General features: G+C 50.7%; 1 protein-coding gene and 1 non-coding gene across 4 annotated transcripts; one reads left to right on the top strand and one right to left on the bottom strand.

Moving 5' to 3' along the window:
• The first annotated feature begins 160 nt into the window (after positions 1 to 160).
• On the top strand, positions 161 to 23,828 carry FLOT2 (flotillin 2). 3 transcript variants are annotated; one of them, XM_049772121.1, is made up of 11 exons: positions 161 to 307; positions 10,099 to 10,180; positions 14,822 to 14,912; positions 15,825 to 15,948; positions 19,865 to 19,983; positions 20,073 to 20,186; positions 20,288 to 20,407; positions 20,490 to 20,704; positions 21,322 to 21,505; positions 22,422 to 22,571; positions 22,669 to 23,828. In XM_049772121.1, the coding sequence occupies exons 1-11, from the start codon at positions 259 to 261 to the stop codon at positions 22,705 to 22,707; spliced, it is 1,287 nt and encodes a 428-aa protein (XP_049628078.1). In that variant the 5' UTR covers positions 161 to 258; the 3' UTR covers positions 22,708 to 23,828. The 3 variants fall into 3 exon arrangements, with proteins under 3 accessions (XP_049628078.1, XP_049628084.1, XP_049628092.1); XM_049772127.1 differs by lacking the exon at positions 14,822 to 14,912 and adding an exon at positions 12,608 to 12,698; XM_049772135.1 differs by lacking the exon at positions 14,822 to 14,912 and having other exon boundaries at positions 281 to 307.
• Positions 7,557 to 7,663, bottom strand: LOC126025955 (U6 spliceosomal RNA). The gene has a single exon (XR_007501545.1). It is a non-coding gene; the product is annotated as a U6 spliceosomal RNA (small nuclear RNA).
• Positions 23,829 to 25,766: the final 1,938 nt, after the last annotated feature.

Here is a 25,766-nt window from a genome sequence, read left to right as displayed (position 1 = left end):
CGGGGCCTGGGGGGCCGGACCCAGGAGGCGGCCTTGGGCGCAGGAGGGGGGACCCCGGAATAAAGCGTGCGGGGACTGCCCGGCTCGCGTCGTTCCTGCGCGGCCCCGCCTTCCAGCGCACACTTCCGGCGGGGCTGCGGCGGCCGAGGGGTGCGGGCGGGCGGTCGGGCGGGTGTCGGCTTGGGGCTGGGCGCGGCCCGCGGCTCGAGTCGGGTCTCCACGCGCCCCATTCGGAACCAAGCTCCGGCCCGCGGCGCCATGGGGAACTGCCACACCGTGGGGCCCAACGAGGCGCTGGTGGTCTCAGGTGAGGGGCCGGGTAGAGGGAGGGCATGCGGGGTGTTTGGGACCCCACCCAGAGCCCCCCTTTCTAGGAGGGACCCTCCTGCTCCTGCCCCGCACCTTTGCAGGCATTGCCCTGCACCCCCAAGCCCCGGGATTGTCCCCTCCTGCTGCGGCTCGGGCGCTTGTTGACTCCCCCCCTTTCCACCGCCTCCCTCCCTGGCCAGATCAGGCTGTCTTCCTCTCGACCCCCTCTGTGACTTTGGGGGGTCCCTAAAGGTCCTGGAACCGTTCCCAAAGACTGGCCTTCAGACCCGTTAATTCCACGCAGGCGGGGCTTGCCTGGCACGAACGTCCGGGAAGACACACACGGGCGCGGCCTCTACAGGTTGGGAAACCAGGCTCCAGGGCTGGGTCTTGGGTTTTGCAAAACGCTTCAGGCACCGAGAATTTCCCAGGGATCTTGTGGGGGTGCTCGTGGGATGCAGCACTCTGGGGAAGGGGCGAGAGACATTCCCCACACACACACACACATTCTGTGGCCTTAGATCCAGCTGCCTGAGGATGATTATGGGATTATTTGGGTCTCTGGAAGATGGCTGCAGTCTTGCCAGACCCCCACATAGACGTGCAAGCCCCAGCTCACAGGTGCTGGGGAGGGGCCCCACTCTTCCTACCCGCCTGCACCCCTTCTGTTCGGTTCCCCCCACCCCCACCCCCGGGAGCTGCTTGCTCTGCAGCAGTGTGCTGGCTGAGTCTCTAAGGGCTGGCCGCTGGGTGGGGAGGTGGCCCTGGGCTAGGCCCGACCTCAGAGCTGCCCACCCTTGAAAGGGATGACCAGCCTCCCTGGGAACTTTTTAATCCCAGAACCTTGCTTGCATCGAAAAATCAATGGCTTGGGAAATCCCAGTTCTCTCACTGACTTGGACGCCTTCGAGAGAAATTAGATACTTCACTTACCAGAATCGGGCTAGTTTTGAGGTCAGCAGAGCTTGTCCCCGCCCCTCTAGGCCTAGGGAAGGTTCTGAAGGTCTGTTTTGTTTCGGGTCATACCCAGGGCTGTTCTGGGCTTACTCCTGGCTCTGCACTCACGGATCACCCCTGGCCTTTCTCTGGGGAATATAAGGGATGCCAGGGATCTAACCTGGGTCAGCCAGATAAGGGGAGCCTAACCGTTGGTACTATTGGCTCCCAACCCTTGTTTTTCTGGGTCACACCCAGCTCTGGGAACTCTGTGGCTGGGAATAGACCTAGGCTTCCCACATGTTTAATCCTTGGAACTGTTTCTACAGCCCCAGTTTTTATTCCCCTAGTGCCAGAGATCTAATCTAACCCAGGACTTCACTCTTAACTGATGAGGCAAGTGCTCTATCACTGAGCTGTATCCTGAGGATCTGTGGTTGGAATTTAAGAGATCTGAATTCAGATGGAGAGGCACATTTTTATTTTCACTACCCTTAACTGAAATGTAGACATTTTCTGATTGTGTGATTGTGAACACAGGTAATGGTTCTTTTTTTTTTTTCTCTGTTATATACATTTTTGGGGGGTTTTTTGGTTTTTGGGTCACACCCAGCAGCACTCAGGGATTACTACTGGCTCCACGCTGAGAAATCGCTCCTGGCCAGCTAGAGGGACCATATGGGATGCCGGGATTCAAACTAATGACCTTCTGCATGCAAGCCAAATGCTTTACCTCTAGCTATCTCTCCAGCCCCATATACACATTTTTTTCCTTTGCTTTTGGGCTATGCAGTACACAGAGGTCTACTCCTGGCACTTATAAATTAATCTGGGATGTAGTTACATGATTGGCCCAAAAGTTATCAATTATAAAATTACTTTATGTGACAAACAGTAAGTAATATATGCCTTTTATTAACATATCAAATAAAATATAATGATAGCTATAATAACTAGTTTAATTTCAGACAAGATAGACATGTTCAAGGTGTGGCCATAAACAGAAGCTTAACCTCAAAATCGTTAATAACAAATTATTTTTAGGGTACCTATAAAATTGCTGTATAGCTGGGATGATAGTTCAAAGCGTTAAAGCACATGCTTTGTATGTGAGAGCTACAGGCTGATTACAGTACAGCGCTGAGTGTGTTTCCCAGCCAAAACAAAGAAGCAAATAAAACACAACCCTTCAGTAAGGTAGGAAAAATATATCTGGTAATACTATCAAGAATTGTTGTGAGGGGGCGGAGCAATAGCACAACATGTTAGGGCGCTTGCCTTGCATGTGGCCAACCCAGATTCTATTCCCAGCATCCCATATGACCCCCTGAGTGATTGATTCCTGAGCCAAAAGTAACCCCTGAGACTTGCAGGGTGTGGCAAAACAAAAGAAAGAATTGTTGAGGGTGGGGCCGGTGAGGTGGTGCTAGAGGTAAGGTGTCTGCCTTGCAAGCGCTAGCCAAGGAAGGACCATGGTTCGATCCCCTGGCATCCCATATGGTCCCCCCAACAGCCAGGAGTAATCCCTGAGCATCAAACTGGTGTGGCCAAAAAAAAAAAACAAAAACAAACAAAAAAAAAAGAATTGTTGAGGGCACATGAAAATCGGGACACTGGTAGAGGACAGTGGACATTGGTAAAAGAATTGGTATAAAGCATGTACACCAAAAATGAAATCATGAATAAATTTATCATTTGCAGTGATTTAATTGATATATGTTACAGGGCTGGAGCGATAGTACTGCAGGTAGGGTACTTGCCTTGCAAATGGCCAGCCCAGATTTTATCCTTGATGTGTTATTTAATTTCCCAATACTCCAGGAGTGATCCCTGAGCAAGATCCAAGTGTAACAAAAAAAAAAAAAAAATACTTTTTTGTTTTTGTTTTGGGGCTACCCAGTGTACAGAGGTTACTCCTGGCTGTGCACTTATGAATTACTCCTAGTAATAAATAATATATAATAAATAAATAAAGCAAACCCCTTCAAAAAGGAAAAGGCCAGATAAAAATAAGAGAAACTTGTGAGTCTCAAGACAATGAGAGATAGGAAGGTCAGGGAAAAGGCAGTGAATTGCCCTCTGCTAGGAATGGAATGGTAACCAGGAAGTTTTGACGAAATGCCTTTCGGGGAAAGAGGCTGCTGGGGTGGAGCAGACTGGCAGGCTCAGTTTCCTGTTGCTGCCCCCAGGAACCAGGCCATATGACGATGTGCCAAGGCTCAACTTGAGTCGTGACAGCCTGCTCTAAAGGTCAAAGAGTAAACTGAAGATAAGAGATGGACACCCACCTGAGACCCACACCACTCCTGCCTGGCCTTGAGAAGCCAACCATGCCTCAGCCCCCACCAGGCGAGAAGCGGAACCTGCAATGTTTTTTGTCCCTCTTCCAGTTTCATAACTCCTGAGGTAGTTTAGGTTTCAGACTGACTGTGTTGTCCTTAGTGGCCACCTGCCTGTGCTTCCCAGAGCAAAGAAGCCTGCAGTGGCTTCCCATAAGCTTCATTTTAGCCTCCCCTCAGGTACTTCTACCCGAGAAAATCCAGCAGATACTGAGCCTGCCTCTTGATGCTCCTCACACTGCTTGGTGCTCTCTGGGGCTCCCAATAAGCCTTCTCAGAGGCCCATCTCTAAACTGATCGCCCGCCACACTCTTGGAGTCTTAGTTCCATTCTTCTGCCTACTTAGGACTTGCCTGGTTTGTTCTGGCTATTGGCCTCACAGCCTACAACATCCAGAGCAGACTTGAACTACACTGTCTGATACCGAAGCCACCAGCCAAAGGTCAGGTGTAGCGGGGCAGGAGCAGCAGTACAATGTTTGGGAGCCATAAAGTGCTGGAAATCGGGGCCAGAAAGATAGCATGGAGGCAAGGCGTTTACCTCACATGCAGAAGGTTGGTGGTTCAAATCCTGGCATACCAAAAGGTCCCTTGAGCCTGCCAGGAGCAATTTCTGAGTGTAGAGCCAGGAGTAACCCCTGAGTGCTGCCAGGTGTGACCCATAAAACAAACATAAATAAATAAATAAAAGTGCTGGAAATAAAATTTGGCCTCAATGCATTAAAGGCTTGCACTCCAGCCCCCTACATGTGGCTATTTAAAGTAGAGTCAATTGTATTAAAAATTGCAAGGGCAGGGCCCGGAGAGATAGCACAGCGGCATTTGCCTTGCAAGCAGCCGATCCAGGACCAAAGGTGGTTGGTTCGAATCCCGGTGTCCCATATGGTCCCCCGTGCCTGCCAGGAGCTATTTCTGAGCAGACAGCCAGGAGTAACCCCTGAGCACCGCCGGGTGTGGCCCAAAAACAAAAACAAAAAACAAACAAACAAAAAAAAGAAATAAGAAGTTTGAAGTCAGGGACCAGAGTGATAGAACAGTGGGCAAGACATTTGCCTTGTATGCAGCTAAACCAGGTTCAATCCCTTGCACTGCTAGGTGTGGCCCAACGACAAAAAAAAAGGGGGAGGAAATAAGCTGGGTCAGAGCAATAGTACAGCAGGTATGGCAGTTGCCTTACACATAGCCAACCCAAATCCAATGCCCATCTCCCATATGGTCCCCACGACTATCAGGAGTAATTTCTTTTGGGGAAGCCACACCCAGTGGCACCCAGTTTGGTTATGTGCAAGGCAAATGCCCTACCTACTATACTATATCACTCCAACCCCTGCCAGGAGGAATTTCTGAGTATAAAGCCAGGAAGGTATAGGGACTGGAGAGATATCACAGCGGTAAGGTTTTTGCCTTGCATGTAGCCAGGAGTAACCCCTGAGCACCACCAGGTGTGGCCCAAAAAGCAAAAAATAAATAAATAAAATAAAGCCAGTATAACTAAACCTAAGCATCACTGGGGATGGCCCAAGAAAATAAAAAATTAAATAATTTTGGTTTTGGTTTTGGTTTTGGTTTTGGTTTTTTTGTTTGTTTGTTTGGTTTTGGTTTTGGTTTTGGTTTTTGGGCCACACCTGGCGTTGCTCAGGGGTTATTCCTGGCTGTCTGCTCAGAAACAGCTCCTGGCAGGCACGGGGGGCCATATGGGACACCGGGATTCGAACCAACCACCTTTGGTCCTGGATCAGCTGCTTGCAAGGCAAACGCCTCTGTGCTATCTCTCCGGGCCCTTGTTTTTGTTTTGAGCCACACCTGGCAGCAGTGCTCAGGGATTACTCCTGGCTCTGTGCTCAGAAATTGCTCCTAGCAGGCTCAAGGGGACCTTATGGGATGCTGGGAATAGAACCAGGCTCGTCCTGGATCAGCAGGATGCAAGACAAATGCCCTACTGCTGTGCTATCACTCTAGCCCCCCAAAATAGAATAATTTAAAAAATAACTGCAACCGGGGCCAGAGAGATAGCATGGAGGTAAGGCATTTGCCTTGCATGCAGAAGGATGGTGGTTCGAATCCGGCATCCCATATGGTCCCCTGTGCCTTCCAGGAGCGATTTCTGAGCAGAGAGCCAGGGTAACCCCTGAGCACTGCCGGGTGTGACCCAAAAACCAAAAAAAAGAAAAAATAAAAAATAACTGCAACCATACCAGCCACATGTCAAGTGCTAAGTAGCCACAAGTGGCCCCCTTTCACTGTGTGCAGCCATTGGACATGTTCACCTTCACAGAATATTCTTTTGGGTGAGAGTAATCTAGAAGTTAGCCTCTCAATTCTTATCTTACCTGGGTGGTTATATCTAATTTCCCTAATTCTAGTATCTTCTTCTTGCAAAGTGATATTTTGTTTATTGGGGGGAAAGGGGAAGGTTTGGACCACAGTTATCAGTGCTCTGGGCTTACTCCTAACTGCTGACAGTGATTAGGGTACTGGCTGTGAAGGCAGGGATCAATCTAGGGTCAGCTATAGGAAGGTTTTTCTAGTACAATGGATAGGGCACTTGCCTTGCATGAGACTGACCTGAGTTCAGTCCCTTACACTGCTTATGGTCCCTGAGCACCCCCAGAAGTAATTCCTGAGTGCAGAGCCAGATGTAACTTTTTTTTTCAGAAGTAACTCTTGAGCATTGCCCAGTGTGACCCAAAAATCAAAATATAAAATGCAAATGAAATTTGATTACCTCTACCTTAAAATCTGGTGTGACCCACGCTTACCCCACCGTACACACAGCTCTCCTAATTCACCATTAGCCCCTCCACCTGCCTTGTCTCCTGACACAGGTCCTCAGGGACACTAAAGCCACCAAGCTTCAGAAAATTGCTTCTGGCCTGTGAACACAGAAATGACGGCACCTATCTTGTGGGGATATCATAGTCCCAGATCTTCTTTCCCTTGAATCATGTGCATCCTGTTTGTTTCTGCATTGTGTTCACTATCTCTCTAGGGTTTTTTTTTTTGGTGTTTTTTTTTTTTTTTTTGGTTTTTGGTTTTTGGGCCACACCCGGTGATGCTCAGGGGTTACTCCTGGCTATGCGCTCAGAAGTTGCTCCTGGCTTGGGGGACCATATGGGACGCCGGGGGATCGAACCGCGGTCCGTCGTAGGCTAGCGCAGGCAAGGCAGGCACCTTATCTCTAGTGCCACCGCCTGGCCCCATCTCTCCAGTTTTGACCAACTTTTCTGTGTGTGTGTGTGTGTGTGTGTGTGTGTGTGTGTGAATAATCTTATGGAAATGTTTTTATATACAACAATATTAGTACAACAGGTATGTACACTTGCCTTGCACGCAGTCAACCAAGGTTCAATCCCTAGCACCCTATATGGTTCCTTGAGCGCCCTCAAGAATGATACCTGGGCACGGACTGCGGTTCAATCCCCCGGCGTCCCATATGGTCCCCCCAAGCCAGGGGCGATTTCTGAGCACATAGCCAGGAGTAACCCTGAGCGTCAAATGGGTGTGGCCCAAAAACCAAAAAAAAAAAAAAAAAAGAATGATACCTGAGCTCAGAGCTAGGAGTAAGCCCTGAACCACCTCCTGCTGTAGACCAGAACCCAAAATAATTCCATTTAATTGTTTTATTTTTAGTTTTTGGGCCACACCTTATGGTGCTCAGGGGTTACTCCTGGCTCTGCGCTCAGAAATCACTCCTAGCAGGTGTGGGGGACCGTATGAGATGCCGGGAATCAAACCTGGGTTCGTCTTGGGCCATCTGCATGCAAGGCAAATAACCTACCGCTGTGCTATTGCTCCAAATCAGTTTCTTCTTTCTTCTTTCTTTCTTTCTTTCTTTCTTTCTTTCTTTCTTTCTTTCTTTCTTTCTTTCTTTCTTTCTTTCTTTCTTTCTTTCTTTTTCTTTCTTTCTTTCTTTCTTTCTTTCTTTCTTTCTTTCTTTCTTTCTTTCTTTCTTTCTTTCTTTCTTTCTTTCTTTCTTAATATGGAAGGCTTCACGAATTTGCGTATCATCCTTGCTCAGGGGCCATGCTAATCTTCTCTGTATCGTTCCAATTTTAGTATATGTGCTGCCGAAGCGAGCACTCTTTCTTTCTTTCTTTCTTTCTTTCTTTCTTTCTTTCTTTCTTTCTTTCTTTCTTTCTTTCTTTCTCTCTCTCTCTTTCTTTCTTTCTCTCTCTCTCTTTCTTTCTTCCTTCCTTCCTTCCTTTCTTTCTTCCTTCCTTTTTCTTTCTCTCTCTTTCTCTCTTTCTTTCTTTCTCTCTCTCTTTCTCTTTCTTTCTTTCTTTCTTTCTCTCTTTCTTTCTTTCTTTCTTTCTTTCTTTCTTTCTCTCTCTCTCTCTCTCTTTATTTCTTTCTTTCTTTCTTTCTTTCTTTCTTTCTTTCTTTCTTTCTTTCTTTCTTTCTTTCCTTTTTGGGCCACACCTGGTGACGCACAGGGGTTACTTCTGACAATGCGCTCAGAAATCACTCCTGGCTTGCAGGGGGACCATATGGGATGCCAGGGGATCGAAACGCAGTCCGTCATAGGTTAGCCACGTGCAAGGCAAATGCCTTACCACTTATGCCACAGATCCAGCGCCTGGTTTCTCCTTTCTTGTATAGCATGCTGGACATGTCTACAGCATAAGCCTGAGTCATTGCCAGATGCAATAATTCTGCTTAGTTCATATAGGTTCCAGTTACCATTTCCTTTTTAGACCTTTTCCCTTTTCTCATTGATACCATGACTTGGACTTTAGTTTTTGGTTTTTTGTGAGTGTATATTTTTTGGCCTGTTTTTTGTTATTGTTTTTTGTTTGTTTTATTTGTTTTTTGGTTTTTGGATCACACATGGCAGTGCACAAGGGTTATTCCTGGCTCTATGCCCAGAAATCGCTCCTGGCAGGCTCAGGGGACCATATGGGATGTCAGGATTCAAACCACCAACCTTCTGTATGCAAGGCAAACACCTTACCTCCATACTATCTCTCTGGCCCCTTGTTACTGTTTTTTTATTGTTGTTGTTTTGTTTTGTTTTGTTTTGGAAGCCACATCAAACTGTACTTAGGACTTACTCCTGGCTCTGCGCTCAGGGATCACTCATGGCAGGGCTCAGGGGACCATATGTGGTGCCAAATCCTACAAGGCAAGTGCTTTACCTGCTGTACTATTTCTCTGGCCCTTGGGCTTTGTTTTGAACCTTTCCCTTCCCTTTCACTCTCATAAACTGAATAAAGCCACTCCAGAGTCTTGGGAACACAGAACCATATACTTACTGAGATCTGCCTGCCCTGCCTGAGCAGGCTCTTTCCCTTTCCTTGGCTCCATCAGGCTTCCATTATCAGCCCCCTGCATTATCTCAGCTTAGCTCTAACAAATAAACCATGGATAGTCCAATCATCTCGAGAAAAGGCTCCTACTAATCTCATATCCTTCATAGTAGAAATTCAGGGACTTGAGTGACAGCACAGCAGTAGGGCATTTGTCTTGCATGTAGCCAATCTGGAACTGACTCCAGTTTGGTTCCCGGCATCCCATCTGGTCCTCCGAACCTGCAAGGAGCAATTTCTCAGCGCAAAGCCAGGAGTAATCCCTCAGCACCACTGGGTGTGCCCCCCCAAAAAAAAGAACAAAACAAACAAAATACAGTCACTATCACTGTATTCTGAGTACAAATACTCAGAAGGTTTAGGTAGGCAGGACATATCCAGTAGTACAGAGGGTAAAGGGGTGGGGGAAGCCATCTGTGCTGCCAATGATCAAACTAGGGCCAGCTACATGCAAAGCTAATATGCCTTAAACCCCGTACAACCTCACAAAGCCTGAAAAATGCCTTTTACTCCATTGTTTTTTTTTTTGGTTTTTTTTTTTCTTTTACTCCGTTTTAATGAATGTTTATGGGGCAGAGAGATAGTACAGCAGGTAAGGCACTTTCCTTGAATGCGACTGACCCATGTTCAATTCCTGGCACTGTGATGGTTCACCAAGCTTTGCCAGAAGTGATTCCTGAGCATAGAGACAGGAGTAAGACCTGAGTAAAGCCAAATATTGCCCAAAATAATAATAATAATAATTAGGGGCCGGAGAGATGGCACAGTGGTAGGGTGTTTTCCTTGTAAGCATCAACCCAGGACAGATGGTGGTTTGAATCCTGGCATCCCATGTGGTCCCCGAGCCTGCCAGAAGTGATTTCTGAGCACAAAGTCAGGAGTAACTCCTCAGTGCTGGCGGGTGTGACCCAAAAAACAAAAATAAATTATTACTTATTATTATTATAACAACTGGTAATGGGTTACAGCTTCTGTTGAACAGATTTCTGTTGGGTTTCAGACCAGCCCCCAAAACAGACCAGGGCACTGAGGGGAAGAGCACTTTTATGCATTGCACCCAGGTTTCAGCCTTGACAGCACATGGCCCTTAAGCACTGCTAAGAGTGACCCTGAGAACAGAGCTGAAGTAGCCTTTGAACAACACCTGGTCTGGCCCACCCCTAAAATAAAAGAACTGACTGACCCAAAGTGGTTTGCTTTGTTCTCCAGGGGGCTGTTGTGGTTCCGACTATAAACAATATGTGTTTGGCGGCTGGGCCTGGGCCTGGTGGTGCATCTCCGACACACAGAGGTAAGACTCTGAAAGGGGGGTGTTCCTGAGTTCCCCCCATTACTCCTGAAAGTCAGCAAGAGTAGTTCCCACTGGCCATATTTCTGAGAAGGGGCTTCAAGGAAGCAGGGGGTGAAGCATCACCGCATCTGTCCCAGAGAATTCAGTCTCGTGGGCAAAACCCCATATCTTGATTCCAGAAAGCCTCACTTCTCTGCCCCATCTGGAGGGTTCTGGCACAGGCTACAGGGCAGAGCATGGCTGTGCAATCCCTAGTGGTACTGGGACCACAGTGGGTTAGAGATTTGAAGTGGGAGCTGAGGAAGTGGTGCAGGGGTCAGGCCAAACAGGTCTCCACCTCTTCAGCCAGTCCAGAAAGACTTAACAGTGAAAGGGAAATGGGAGCTGTTCAAAGGCCATGCCAGCAGCTGCACCCCCACAACTATTCCCCACACCCCTCCTAATGACAGTAGAGCAGGGCAAAGGATTCGCATCCTCCCAGCCAAGTCACAGATGGGGCAGTGGGGGCAGGAGGACAGGGTCCCTGAGGGAAAGTAGTGGAGATTCCCATGGAAATACCCCACCACTCCAAAGAGAGCAGCATAGCATCTTGGCTGCACTGAGCAGCTGGCATTTGAGACTCTTGGGGCACATCACAGCTTCCTCACTCCACTGGCTCCCTGCACTCACTGACCTCTCCCCTCACTGTGCACCCACACACTGCATGTGGAACTACCCCATACTGCTGTCCTCTCAGGCTATCCTAACCCCCTAGGATAGGAGTAGCCCAGCTGTCCTGTCTCGAGACACAGCCACCTTGATGCTACAGTTCGGGCCAAAGTGTCTCATGCAGGCGCGCTTATGACTAAACTAAAGACCTGACCTGTCTGTCTCACAGTCTTAGTTTCCCTCCCAAGATCTGCTTACTGAAGCAGCAGCCCCTGCCGCTCCCTAGCTAGACATGTTCAGGAGAGAGGAACAGACAGAGCCTTGCCAAAATCCATCTCACATAGTCCTTTCTCCCTGGACCATAGCTTGCTTTGGGGATAGACCCCCAGCCTGGACCTTTACTTTGCTGGCTTCAGAACCAGCTTCTCAGCCTCCTTCTTATGGCACCATTCAGTCCATCCTAGGTGTCACCCCCTGCTCCGTGTCAGCCCCCTCCCTGCAGGCTCCTGAATTCCCTCCTGTTGGCCCTTCCCTTAGCCCTGATGCAACAGCCCTGTCCTTTTTCTGAGCAATTCTTCTCCCTCTGGCATCTGAGCTGCAGCCTCCTGCCTTCCCCGTCCTCCCCTCCTACTCCCTCTTTCCTTCCCCATGAGAGTTTGGTGCATTCCTGCCCTTGCCAGGTCCAGAGTTGCTTATGATAGATCACAGGTGAAGGCAGCCTGTGCCCTTCTGCATGACTGAGCCTGGAGGTGGGGCTTCCCCATTTCCTACTGCTCCCCAGTTTACCTGCTTCAGCCTCTGTCCTTTCCTCTGGTGCCAGGAAACCTCCACCAGTGCCCACAGCCAGCTTCCTCCTGGCCCCCATCCTGCACACACCCCTGTCCATGCAGGCTTGCTTAGGTAGACCAGGCAGCTTCAGCTTCACAGAAGCTTCGTGTGTCACCGCTCTCTTTTCTCCCTGTGCCAGACTTTGGAGATCCCAGTATGAGCTCTGTTATCTTCCAGAGATATACCTTCTCCTCCAGCCTCCCATAATCCATATCACTGTCACCTCACCCAAACCAGAAAATCTAGAATATTCTATGAGCTTTTCTGGATCTAAGATGCCTTTTGTGGTGCTTGAGTCAATTCCGGCAGTGCTCAGTGCTGACTCCGGGCTCTGTGCTCAGGGATCATTTCTAGTAGTGCTCAGGGGACCACGTGGGGCTCCAGGAATTAACCCAGGTCAGCCGTATGCAAGCCATATGCGAAGCCTTGCCTCCTGTCCTATCACTCCAGCCCCCTGAAATGCCTTCTCAGTGAGATATCTCTTGGGTCTGTGCTTCCAAGTAATACTCAGCATTTATCATAGCTGATTAATCCCCAGGAAGGTGTCCCCCTGACCCTGGCCTTGGCCCCTGAGTTTCAGTAAACACAGCTTTGTTTGTGCTGGAAGGGTGGCACTGAGTTGTCTCCCAGATCCTGCCAGGATCCTCTGGAAGAAGCTAAGTGTTGAGCACAGGTCATGGCCCGGGGCTTCCACAGGCTTTTTCCCTGGCCCGCTCATGAGAAGGGTTTGGGGAATCGAGAATTAACGTGGAGATGTCAGGCCAGCAGGAGGGTGTCTCTGTACCCTTCCCAGCCTACAAAGTTGGCATTGGGGGTGCCCTGAGAACTGAGCATGCCCACCCCACCCCAGGCACAAGCCTGTGCTGGTCTGGTAACCACTGTGTGTGTTTGCTGTGTCCCCTCCTACCCCTGCCCGTCCCCCCTTCTCCCTGCCCTCTGGCTGCTCCTCAGACTGTCTCTGGAGGTAATGACCATCCTGTGTCGCTGTGAGAATATTGAGACGTCGGAGGGGGTCCCGCTATTCGTAACAGGGGTTGCACAGGTAATACCCCACCTGCTTCCTCCTCCGTGTCTAACCTCCTCTCTCCTCGCCCTTCGGGGCTTGGCAGGCCGGAATGGAACTGATGCTCTTTGAGAGTATGCCTTCCTCCCTGGGCGCACACCTCTGCTGTTCGGGGGGTCCAGGGCGGACCCCATAGATTCCCAGCTTCCTTGTCCTCTCCTGGCGAACTATTATCGAGCACAGAGTGAGGTTATTCTGGGGCTGGGGAGAGGCTTCAAAAGGCTGAAGCATATTCCTTTCATACAGTCACCCTGGATGATTTGATCCCTGGCACCACATGATCCCCCAGGCACTGACTGTCAGTAGCCAGTGTTACCCCCCTAAAAAATAAATCTGCCTGAGTTGGCAGTTGATTGGCTGGTGACTTGGATGCTACCCTTCAGACCATCGCAAATTGAGGAGGCCCTCTGAGAGTCCTTCCATAACAGCTGGGCTGTGGTAATGGGGACCCTTTATTCCTAACTTCCTGCTAAGTCCCATACCCCAAGCGCAACCAAGCCCTTGCTAGCCCTTCCCCAGACTGATACCCCAGATTTGGCAAGGCCCCAAGCAAGATAGATTCCATGGACTGTCATGTTCCCATAGCCCTGTGGCCCCCTCTAATCTCCTTCCAGGACTGACAACAGAGCCTGCCCATTTCCCACCCCTCACTCTGCCCCGAACACCTTTGAGCCAATTACCCCCTGTCTCAGCTTCAGTTTCTCTCTCCCTGAAATGAAAAGAGTCATTCTCTGTGCCTTGTAGAGAGAGAGAAAGCAGACAAGTAAAGCAGTAGGCCAGTGTAAGTTGTGGGGTAAGGGGAGTGCTCAAGAGCCCAAGCTTGCTTGGGAACAAATATAGCCCTACTTGAATAGCAAAGGACCAATGTCATGCTATCGCTGGTAAAGTCCAGTCCTAAGCCAGGGCCTTTGGTGATTACAGGTGTAGGTTCCCACATTTATGTCTCCATGCACCTGCTCTCTAGGTGCTCCTCTTGCTCTCAGGTCCTGTGGGTCCCACCGTGAGTAGCACGAACCCCACAGAACTCACTTGCTGCTAAGTGTCCAGACTGGGAGAATTCTGTCCCTTTTTTTTTTTTTTTTTTTTGGTTTTTGGGCCACACCCGGCGGTGTTCAGGGGTGACTCCTGGCTGTCTGCTCAGAAACAGCTCCTGGTAGGCATGGGGGACCATATGGGACACCAGGATTTGAACCAACCACCTTTGGTCCTGGATCGGCTGCTTGCAAGGCAACCGCCGCTGTGCTATCTCTCCGGGGCCGAATTCTGTCCCTTTACCCTGAACCTTCCCTCTATACAAAAAAAGCCCTTCAGCTCCCCAGGTAAAATCAGCATCCAGTCTCTCCCTCATACCCACTACCCTATCTCAAGTGCTCCAGAAAACAAAGGACAGTGGGCTTTTAGGGGGGGGACACCTGAGAAAAACACAGAGCACCCTATGAATGGAGAAAGCCTCCTGCCTCCCTCTGCACTTCCTCTCACATACACTCACTACTTACACAATCACAGGCACCCAGCACCCTGTTACCCATGTGATGCAGACCTGTGACCTGCTTTTGAGGCCAGGAAGGAATTATGGTCTCAGCCTAGGTTCTCCATGTGAGCTGCCTGTGCAGGTGGCAGGATGTGGGGGGCATCTCCCTGCAAGGAGCAGCTGTAGAATCACCTTAGAATCATCACTATCTTGGTCAGCAAGGCTCATTCTCTTAGCAGGCCCATTTTTCAGGCAGTAATCTCTGTGTGTTCTGGGGTCACTGAGCAAGAAATAGGTGAAGGCCCCTATAGAGTGTCCACAGAGGGGCCTGCTCTCACCTGCTCTTGGGGACATATGCAGCTATACCTGGACTCCCACCTACATTTCTCATTCTCTCCTGCCTTCTCTGCAGAGGCTGGTAGGGCAGAGGCTGTGCCCGAGGGTAGCCCATTTACCCTTCTTACAGTGGAGGCCAGCTTGCGTCCTATGCTGCACAGTCCCAGCCATGGCCCCATCTAAATTCAGTGGAACCCCCAGCTCACCCTAGCCAGAACAGTAACAGATGGGACTCTTCCAACATTCGAGTCCCTGGGCCCCCAGACCCATGCCCCTGTTTTGCGTTTCTTGGCAGGATTTCCCTAGAGATTATGACGTTGCAGCCCCGTTGCGAGGACGTAGAGACGGCCGAGGGGGTAGCTTTAACTGTGACGGGTGTCGCCCAGGTATAGTAACTCAGCAGCCCCACGCATGCCCATTGAGCCGCTCCGTCCCCGGGCTGGGCTTTCGGAGGGAGGAGGAGAGGACACCAGTCAGGGGCAGACCCTCCCCGGTGCCCCCCATTTCACCCACTTCCTCCAGAAGAGGCTTGTCATCACCATGCAACCAGAAACTGAACGGGCCCGCCCTGGGCCCTCCTGGCAGGACTAACTGACTGACACCCCTTCTCTTCTCAGAACAGAGTCTCACTAACCCCACGCCGTTCTTTACAGGTGTCGGAAAGGCTGTGATCCCTAGGCTGGGCTGGGGGGTTAGGGGAAGGGGAACAGTGACGCTCCAGACTATGGAGGCAGGAGAGACTGCGTTATAGGTTCAACCTGACGCATGGTTTAGGGGCTTCCCATCCTATCCCCCCTACCAGCATCATCACAGAGCAGCGAGGTTCAGCCACCTTGTAGGTCCTCGGGGAGGGCCTGTTGGCTCCATCCCTCAGGAGAATGCCCACCCTCCGTGGCATCCATTCAAACCTTCGCCTACCTGTCTGCACTCATTTTTCTAGTTTTGTCTGTGTCCCTCTTTCTCATTGACTCTTTTGCTCTCTCTACCTCTCAGCCTACAGCTCATCCTCCTGGGGGTGGAGGGAGTAAAGAAAGAATTGGCTAATGAGGGAAGTGGGGGCTGGAGGGGTAGAAGGTAAGCCCCATGGCCCAGGAGAAACACCATGTCAGGTCCAGCTGCCACAAAGGTGAAATCTCCCAATGTAAGAATCCTATGTTTCTCTCCCAGGCCCCTGGTTCACCCCAACCCAGTGCCTCCAGGTCTGAGAAAGGCGGGGGCACAGAACCCCTCCACGGTTGTGGGCAGGGCTCTCTCTGCCTCCCCCAGCCTGGCTCAGACACCGCTGTGATCACTGGCAGGTGAAGATCATGACGGAGATGGAGCTCCTAGCTGTGGCCTGCGAGCAGTTCCTGGGCAAGAATGTACAGGACATCAAGAACGTCGTTCTGCAGACACTGGAGGGCCACCTGCGCTCCATCCTTGGTGAGGGCAGCCAGGAGGGGTGGGCAGGCCAGGGGCCATGTGTTCCATTTGAGCTTCTAGCTGAAGAGCTAGAATTTCACCCTCAGGTATTGCCTTTGAAAAATGCTAGCTGAGGGGCCGGAGCAATAACACAGTGGTAGGGCATCTGCCTGGCACGCAGCCAACCCAGAACAGATCCTCATTTGATTCCCAGCATCTCACATGGTTCCCCGAGCCTTCAGGAGCGTTTCTGAGCACAGAGCCAGGAGTAACCTCTGAATGCCACTGGATATGACCAAAAAAACACCCCCCAGGGCCCGGAGAGATAGCACAGCAGTGTTTGCCTTGCAAGCAGCCGATCCAGGACCAAAGGTGGTTGGTTCGAATCCCGGTGTCCCATATGGTCCCCAGTGCCTGCCAGGAGCTATTTCTGAGCAGACAGCCAGGAGTAACCCCTGAGCACCGCTGGGTGTGGCCCAAAAACAAACAAAAAAAATGCAAAAAAAAAAAAAAAAAAAAACCACCCCAAAAAAGAAAAGAAATGCTAGTTTAGCGACTGAAACAATAAATAGTACAGTGGGTAAAGCATTTGTTTGCACACGGCCAACCTGCGTTTGATCCCCAGCATCCCATATAGTCCCCCAAATACCATCTATAGTAACTCCTGAGCACAGAGCCAGGAATAACCCCTGAATACCTCCAGGTGTGGCTCAAAACCCAAAAGTGGGGGCTGGAGCAATAGCATAGCCAGTAAGCCATATGAATCCTGGTTCAGGATCGATCCCTGGTATCCCATATAATCCCCTGAGTCTAACAGGAGTAGTTTCTGAGTGCAGAGCCAGGAATAACCCCTGAGCACTGCCAGGTGTGACCAAAAACAAAAATAAAGAAAACAAAAGTGAATGAAAACTTCAGGTTACTTGAAAGAAGGGAGGTGTGTTGAGGGGCAGCAAATGGGGCCTTGTTTGGTCTGAAGTCATTGAGAACTTCCTTCCCCAGCCAGCATTCTTCAGGAGGAAGCTTGGTACTAAACACTGCTGAAATAAGCCAAAGCAAAGACTAAGGATACTCAGACAAGAGCATACCTTTTCTGCCTGCCCCAAAACCACCATTTGCATTGCTGGATTTGGATTGAACCCAAGTATCATGGCTGCAAGGCAGGTGCTTAACCATTATCCATTTAAGAACAGTTCCAACCCTGAAATGTATGCCTCACCTGTAAGGCCCTGGGATCAATCTCTGGAACCAAAACGCCCCCCCCCCCCCCGCCTCAGGACCTCTGTCCATGGCCTCCTAACACAGCAGAAAACACTGACAATGCATCAACAACAAAACAGGTAGAAAGCTCAAGGACTCAGAGCTCCTGCCTTGCAAACTTCTCATCATGAGCTCAGTTCTTCAGTGCCCCACTGGTGCTGAGCATGGTCCTGGCAGCTCTTCTGACTGTGAAGCTCAGAACTGCGAGTGATTCGCCCAATCCCACAGTCTGGTATGTAAGCACCACCAAAAGGTCTGTGACCCTTAGCAAGCACCACAGCATAAAAAAATAAATTGGGGCCCGGAGAGATAGCACAGCGGCATTTGCCTTGCAAGCAGCCTATCCAGGACCAAAGGTGGTTGGTTCCAATCCCGGTGTCCCATATGGTCCCCCATGCCTGCCAGGAGTTATTTCTGAGCAGTCAGCCAGGAGTAACCCCTGAGCACCGCCGGATGTGACCCAAAACCAAAAAAAAAAAAAAAAAAAAAAAAAAAAATTGGGGGCGCTGGAGAGATGGCATGGAGGTAGGGTGTTTGCCTTGCATGCAGAAGGATAGTGGTTTGAATCCTAGCATCTGATATGGTCCCCTGAGCCTGCCAGCAGCGATTTCTTAGTGGAATGCCAGGGCCCAGAGAGATAGCACAGCGATGTTTGCCTTGCAAGCAGCCGATCCAGGACCTAAGGTGGTTGGTTCGAATCCCGGTGTCCCATATGGTCCCCCATGCCTGCCAGGAGCTATTTCTGAGCAGACAGCCAGGAGTAACCCCTGAGCACCGCTGGGTGTGGCCCAAAAACAAAACAAAACAAAACAAAAAATAGTGGAAAGCCAGGAGTAACCCCTGAGAGCTGCCGGGTATGACCCAGAAACAAAAACAAGGGCCCGGAGAGATAGCACAGCGGTGTTTGCCTTGCAAACAGCCGATCCAGGACCAAAGGTGGTTGGTTCGAATCCCGGTGTCTCATATGGTCCCCCGTGCCTGCCAGGAGCTATTTCTGAGCAGACAGCCAGGAGTAACCCCTGAGCACCGCCGGGTGTGACCCAAAAACCAAAAAAAAAAAAAAGAAACAAAAACAAAAATTGGGGCCAGAGAAATAGCACAGCAGTAGGATATTTTCTTTCTTTTTTCTTTCTTTCTTTTTTTTTGGGGGGGTCACACCCGGCATCACTCAGGGATTACTCCTGGCTTTCCACTAAGAAATCGCTGCTGGCAGGCTCAGGGAACCATATGGGATGCCAGGTTCAGACCACTGGCCTTCTGTGTGCAAGGCAAACACACTACCTCCATGCTATCTCTCCGGCCCAGCAGTAGGGCATTTTCCTTGCATACAGCTAACCCAGGATGAATCTCAGCATCTCATATGGTCCCCTGTGTCTGCTAGGAGCAATTTCTGAGTGCAGAGCCAGGAGTAACCCCTGAACACTGCTGGTGTGACCTCCCCCTGACCCCCCAAAAAAGAGAGGTCAGAACAATAGCAGAGTGGGTAGGGCATTTTCCTTGCACACAGTCGACCTGAGTTCAATCCCTGGCATCTCTTAAGGTCCACTGAGCCTGCCAGGAGTAATTTCTGAGTCGAGTATAACCCAAAATCAAAAACAAAAAAGTGAAGGATCAGATTGATAACACAGTAGGTAGGGCATTTACCTTGCATACAACCTACCTGGGTTCTATCCCTGGCATCCCACATGGTCCCACAAGAACTGCCAGGAATAATTTTTGAGTATAGATCCAGGAGTAATCCCTGAGAATCATCAGGTGTGACTCAAAAAACAAAACAAATATGGAGGAATAATCAGGCTGTGACATCTATTGATTACCAATTGATCTGGTTGTCTGTGCAGGGGTCCCCTTCCTCCTCACTATTCCATGTGCATTCTTCCCATGGCTGTACCCTGGGTCAAAGAGGACAGCAATCTTCCTTAAATATAGACAAACCAGACTGTTTTTGGTTGAGGGTTTACAAGTAGCTATGCTCCTCTTTTGAACTTCCGAACAAGCCCTCGGGGAGGGTCTATTTGTAGTAGAACATAAAGTAGTCAAGCTTCTATGACTCCAGACACATCCAAATGAGGCACTGCATGTGGCAGTCTACCTTTCCTTAAAAATAAAAAAAGTGTGGGGCTGGGCCAGAAACATAGCATGGAAAGGTAGGGCGTTTGCCTTGCATGTAAAAGGACAGTGGTTCGAATCCTGGTGTTCCATGTTTCCCCCAAGCCTTCCAGGAATGATTTCTGAGTGTAGAGCCAGGAGTAACCCCTGAGCGCTGCCAGGTGTAACCCCCCCTTCAAAAAAAAAGAGTGTGGGCTGTAGTTCTAGTATAGCAGGTAGGTGCTGCCTTGCATGTGGCAGAGCTGGGTTTGATCCTAATACCTCATAAGGTCCCCTGACCACTTCCAAGGGTGATTCCTAAGTGCAAAGCCAGGAGTACACCCTGAGTACCACTAGGTATGGCTCCCTAAAAAGTAAATCCAAAAAAAAAAAAAAAAAAAAAATGAAGCCAGGTTGACTATATGCAGGGGACACTCTGTGAATGGAGCCAGGAGTGAGTCCAAAATGAAACCCAACTATAACCAAGAAGATTCCACTTCAAGTACACAGCCCTTCTGGACACTCAGACCTCTCCTTGCATGCCTCTGCCCTTCCTCTCAGCAACCAAACATGTCCCCAATCTTCCCCCCAGGGACTCTGACCGTGGAGCAGATTTATCAGGACCGGGACCAGTTTGCCAAGCTGGTACGGGAGGTAGCGGCCCCCGATGTTGGCCGCATGGGCATCGAGATCCTCAGCTTCACCATCAAGGTGCGGTGTCGGGGGAGTTCTGCAGCCCGAGAGGGTCTCTTGGTGGGAAGGCAGCTCCCTGCTTACAACCCACTCCCTTTCTTTCCCAGGACGTGTACGACAAAGTGGACTATCTGAGCTCCTTGGGCAAGACCCAGACTGCTGTGGTGCAAAGAGATGCCGACATTGGGGTGGCTGAGGCTGAGCGGGACGCAGGCATTCGGGTACTCAGGATTTCCCCCTTATCCTTGGGGACTGCTAGCTTACGGGTGAGAGACCTCTGGTGGCTCAGGAAACCCTTAGCACCTGCCCTTCTTTTTCCTAGGAAGCCGAGTGCAAGAAGGAAATGCTGGACGTAAAGTTCATGGCAGACACCAAGATTGCTGACTCTAAGCGGGCCTTCGAGCTACAGAAGTCAGCCTTCAGCGAGGAGGTCAACATCAAGGTGAGGAGCCCTACAGGGAGGGACAAAGCCAGTTCCTGGCTCAGGGCCTCTGACTGTCCGCTCACACCCATTCCTGCCTCAGACAGCCGAAGCCCAGCTGGCCTATGAGCTCCAGGGGGCCCGAGAGCAGCAGAAGATCCGTCAGGAAGAGATAGAGATCGAGGTGGTGCAGCGCAAGAAGCAGATTGCTGTGGAGGCACAGGAGATCCTGCGAACAGACAAGGAACTCATCGCCACTGTGCGCCGCCCCGCTGAGGCTGAGGCCCACCGCATCCAGCAGATTGCAGAGGGAGAAAAGTGAGTATTCGGGCCCGGAGAGATGGCACAGCGGCATTTGCCTTGCAAGCAGCCCATCCAGCACCTAAGGTGGTTGGTTCGAATCCCGGTGTCCCATATGGTCCCCCGTGCCTGCCAGGAGCTGTTTCTGAGCAGACAGCCAGGAGGAACCCCTGAGCACCGCCGGGTGTGGCCCAAAAACCAAAAAAAAAAAAAAAAAAAAAAAAAAAAAGAAAAGTGAGTATTCCCCGGAGCCAAGCTGAGGCAGGAGGCCTTTACTGTCTTTTCAGCCCCTCTAGACTCCTGGTCACATCTTGAAAGCAACCTCTCCCCCAGACCTGCCTGCTCATTGTGGGAGGAAAGCCCCCCCCCCACTTCCCTCCTGTCACTGGTGTAAGGAAGCCTGAAATTAGATAAAAAAGACTCTTGGGCCTTGTATGTGCGCAGCCCAGAGCACACCCTGATTAATCATCTCTCACTTGCATTTGGGGGACCATGGCCAGAGTTGGAGACCCTTTGGGGGTTCCCTACCACTGCCACTTGCCAGAATGGAGGGCTTCCTGTTCACTAGGCCCCAGGCAAGATGTGAGAGAACCTTGGCACTTTTTACCAACCCTGCTTGGCCTGGACTCCCCCAGGGTGAAGCAGGTCCTCTTGGCACAAGCAGAAGCTGAGAAGATACGCAAAATCGGGGAGGCGGAGGCAGCAGTCATCGAGGCCATGGGCAAGGCTGAGGCCGAGCGGATGAAGCTCAAGGCTGAGGCCTACCAGAAATATGGAGAATCTGCCAAGATGGCCTTGGTGCTGGAGGCACTGCCCCAGGTGAGCCCTGCTGCACCCCACCCCCAGGCTGGCCCTAGTAGGTTTGTGCCATCATTTCTCTGCACCTTGGTCAGTAAAACTGAGACAGGGCCAGATAGTACAGTACAGTAGGTAGGACACTTGCCTTGCATACTGCTGACCCAGTTTGATCCCCAGCATCCCATGTGGCCCCCCATGCACGGCCAGGAGTAATTCCTGACTGCAAATGTGAGTAAGCCTTGAGCATTGCTTGGTATGGCCAAAACAGAACAAAGCAAACCAGAACTGAGGCAAACCAGCTGTAAGCATTGAATAGGAGAATTAAGCCTATTCAAAAAACACAAAAAAATATATAAAAAAAAAAATAGAGAGGTACCTTGAGCAGGTCCCTTGGGCACCTCGAGCAGGTATGGCCAAACCCAGTAAATATATAAAAAGTGGGAGGTTGGGGCAAGAGCGGTGGTGCAAACAGTAAGGCATCTGCCTTGCTCAAGCTAGCCTACAACAGACCTCGGTTTGATCCCCAGAGCGTCAGTGGGTGTGGCCCAAAAACAAAACAAAAAAATAAAAGTAGGAGGTTGGTGGCCAGAGCCATAGCACAGCAAGTGGGGCATTTGCCTTGCATTTGGTCAACCGAGGACCAACCTAGGTTCAATCTCCGACATCCCAGATGATTCCCCCAGCCTGCCAGGAGTGATTTGTGAGTGCAGAGCCAGGAGTAAACCCTGAGCACCGCCAGGTGTAAGCCCCACCCCCAAAATAAGTGGGAGGTTGAAGCCCCACAGTAGGCACAAACTCAGCCTTGGCCCACAGGGCCTCACTCATTAGGGTTTATATAGAAAGAAGGGTCTCTTGGCCTCTTTGGGGTTTGGATGCATGGGAGGGAGAGATGCTGGAGGACATCAGGATTGCAACCAAGCTCTCCTCTCTCTCTCAGATTGCAGCCAAAGTGGCTGCCCCCCTCACCAAAGTCGATGAGATCGTGGTTCTCAGCGGAGACAACAGCAAGGTGACATCTGAAGTGAACCGGCTGCTGGCCGAGCTGCCTGCCTCCGTGCATGCCCTCACTGGCGTTGACTTGTCCAAGGTGTGTGCTCGAAAGCTCTGGGAGACTTTTCTGGGCAGCCTGGCAGACTCCTGATGGGCCTCAGAGCCCAGCCTCATGACCTTTCCCATCCTTGCAGATCCCCCTGATCCAGAAGGCCACCGGTGCTCAGGTGTGAGACGTCCATGGGAAGCCCCCTTCAGCAGTCTCTGTGCCACGGGGACAACCGGAGCGCTGCTGACTCTGGTGCCTTATTTTGTAGGGACCAGAAGTGCATGTTGAGGCCATCTCTGGCTGTCTCCCCTTCTCTTCTCCGCCCACACCCTCTCTGTCACTGCCATGTTCATCTTGTTCATCTTTTCCACCCTCAACTCCTTGGGTTTTATTCCCCTCTTCCTGTGTTTGTCTCTTTCCTTCCACCCTGTACACTCATCATGTAGTCGAAGCTGAAGAATTTTCTTCTAATCACTGTCCGTCTCGGGGGATGGCACTGCCGCTCCTAACAATCCTGGTGCCTTGAAGTTCTCTGTGCATCTGCTCATTCTCCCCATCGTACTGGCCAGCACCCACCTTGGGTCCAGGGGTTCTGGGAAAGTCAGCACCCTCCTCTCTCCTGGCCCGGTCTCCCTGGCCCTAAATTCAGCCCCTAGAACCCAACTACCCTAGTCTTATCCCTACGGGGAAAGTGGCTATAGCTGCAGGCCAAGAAAGGGGAATCCCCCTTCCCTTCAGCTGTACTGCCCAGACCTGCTCACACCCCCTACCTCTTCCTGTCCATTCTCTGTGGCACGGAGGCAAGGCTTCCTAATTTCTGTACCCCCACCCCCTGGTTTACTACTGCCTTACGAGGGCCCTGCATGTGCTCAGGGAAGTCCCCTTCATGGACATGTCCCTGCGGGGGGAGGGGCTCAGTCCTAATTCTGCGCAGCCTTTCTAGAATGGGGGGTACCCCTGTGGGGGACTAGAAAGTGTTTAGACCCTCCTGCTAGGACTGCATCTTCCCAAGTGTCTGTCCCTTCTGGTGAGCAAGGCTGTCCTGACACAGTGCTGTTGACTGGCCAGTCACTGGACTCCAGCCAGTCCTCTCTCTCCTTGTTCTAGTGGAGTCAGAGAGCCCAGGACTCAAGCATGGTGGCAGGGAGTTATGGGGTAGCCATTGAGCCCAGCCCCTCATCCCTGGCCTTGCCCCAGCCTATGTAGCTGTTCTGCATGTGGATGCTGCATGTCTGGTCTGGGGCTTGGATGCTGCACTGCCCCACTGCCTGACCCTTATGGTAAAATAAATATGTTATGCCCTCACCCTGCAATGTGTCTTCTGTTAAGGAGAGAAGTTGGCAACCTTGAACCAACTAGGTCCCCCAGCTTTGGACATCTTCAAGGTTACACATTTTCTGTTCCTCTCCACACCAGCCACTAGAGGGCACCAGTACACTTGCCTTGCTCCCAATGGCATAGTGGTGTTGACTGGTGATGGGTCAAGATTACTGCAGCCAGAAGGCTCTGGGAGTCCAGGCTTGTTGCAGGCAGAAAATCAACCTGGGGCACAGCGGTAGGGCTTTTGCCTTGCACACGACAACCCCAGAGCCCATATATAGTTTTCCGAGCCTGCCAGGAGCAACTTCTAAGTATCGCTGAGTGTAACCCAAAAACAAAACAAAACAAAACAAAACAAAGAAATGGAAAAGAAAATAGGGGGCCGGAGCGATGGCACAAGCTGTAGGGCATTCGCCTTGCGCGCGCTAACCTAGGACAGACTGCAGTTCGATCTCCCGGTGCCCCATATGGTCTTCCAGGCCAGGAGCGATTTCTGAGCACATAGCCAGGAGTAACCCCTGAGCGTCACCAGGTGTGGCCCAAAAAGCAAAAATAAATAAATAAATAAGAAACAAGAATGGGGCCGGAGAGATAGTATGAAGGTAGGGAGTTTGCCTTTCATGCAGAAGGTCAGTGGTTCAAATCCAGGAAGGAAGAAAGGAAGAAGGAAGGAAGGAAGGAGGGAGGGAGGGAGGGAGGGAGGGAGGGAGGGAGGGAGGAAGGAAGGAAGGAAGGAAGGAAGGAAGGAAGGAAGGAAGGAAGGAAGGAAGGAAGGAAGGAAGGAAGGAAGGAAGGAAGGAAGGAGGGAGGGAGGGAGGGAGGGAGGGAGGGAGGGAGGGAGGGGGGAGGGAGGAAAAGAAACAAGCAAAACCTACGGACTTTCCTGTACCTATGCCAACCCTAAGCAGAGTGGTCAGCAATACTGAGGATTGGGAAGGTGGCTCAAAGGGCTTTGTGTAAAGTTGCCCCAAGTTTGATCCCTGCACCTCATTGTCCCTTCAGTATCACAAAGGTATTAACCTGGAGCCAGAGTGGTAGCACAGCAGGTAGGGTGTTTGCTTTGCACCTAGCCTACCTGGGAACCGACCTGGGTTGATCACCAGCATCCCTATGGTCCTCCAACCCTGCCAGGAGCAATTTCTGAGTGCAGAGCAAGGAGTAACCCATGAGTACCTCTGGATGTGGACCAAAACCTTCAGTAATCCTCAGAACCATCAATATGGGCCTCCCAGAAAAAAGAAAAAGGCACAAACTCTGGAGTCAGACTTCCAGGGTTTAAATTTTAGCACTCCTTTGAGCTCTATCAAGAGCAATTCCTGATAACCAGATTTGGTCCAAAAGTCAAAAAAAAAAAAATAGGGGCTGAGGAGATAGTACAGCTAGTAAGGAGCTTACCCTGTGTGAAGCCCATTCCCAGGACTTCATGTGGTCCCCCAACACTGCCAGAAGTGATCCCTGAGTGCAGAGGCAGGAGAAAACCGTGAGCACAACTGGTGTGGCCCAAAAGGCAAAAAAAAATTGAATAGAAAAATAAATGTCGGGGCCGGGAAGGTGGCGCTAGAGGTAAGGTGTCTGCCTTACAAGCGCTAGCCAAGGAACGGACCGCGGTTCGATCCCCCGGCGTCCCATATGGTCCCCCCAAGCCAGGGGCGATTTCTGAGCACATAGCCAGGAGTAACCCCTGAGCGTCAAACGGGTGTGGCCCAAAAACCAAAAAAAATAAAAAATAAAAAAAAATAAATGTCAGCTTCTTGTTTTGTTTAGAGACCACTCCTGGTACATCTCCCCAGCTCATTGCTTGTGGAGGGGCAGGAGGGACGGGTTGGGAGTGTATGTGACAGGAAGACTTGCTTCCTATTTTATCCTACCTATGATCTTTTTGTTGTTTTTTGTTTTTTGGGTTTTTTTTTGTTTGTTTGTTTG

This window comes from Suncus etruscus, chromosome 1 (genome assembly GCF_024139225.1).
Source record: "Suncus etruscus isolate mSunEtr1 chromosome 1, mSunEtr1.pri.cur, whole genome shotgun sequence".
Taxonomy (NCBI): Eukaryota; Metazoa; Chordata; class Mammalia; order Eulipotyphla; family Soricidae; genus Suncus; species Suncus etruscus.
This window is presented reverse-complemented; position numbering and strand designations above follow the sequence as displayed.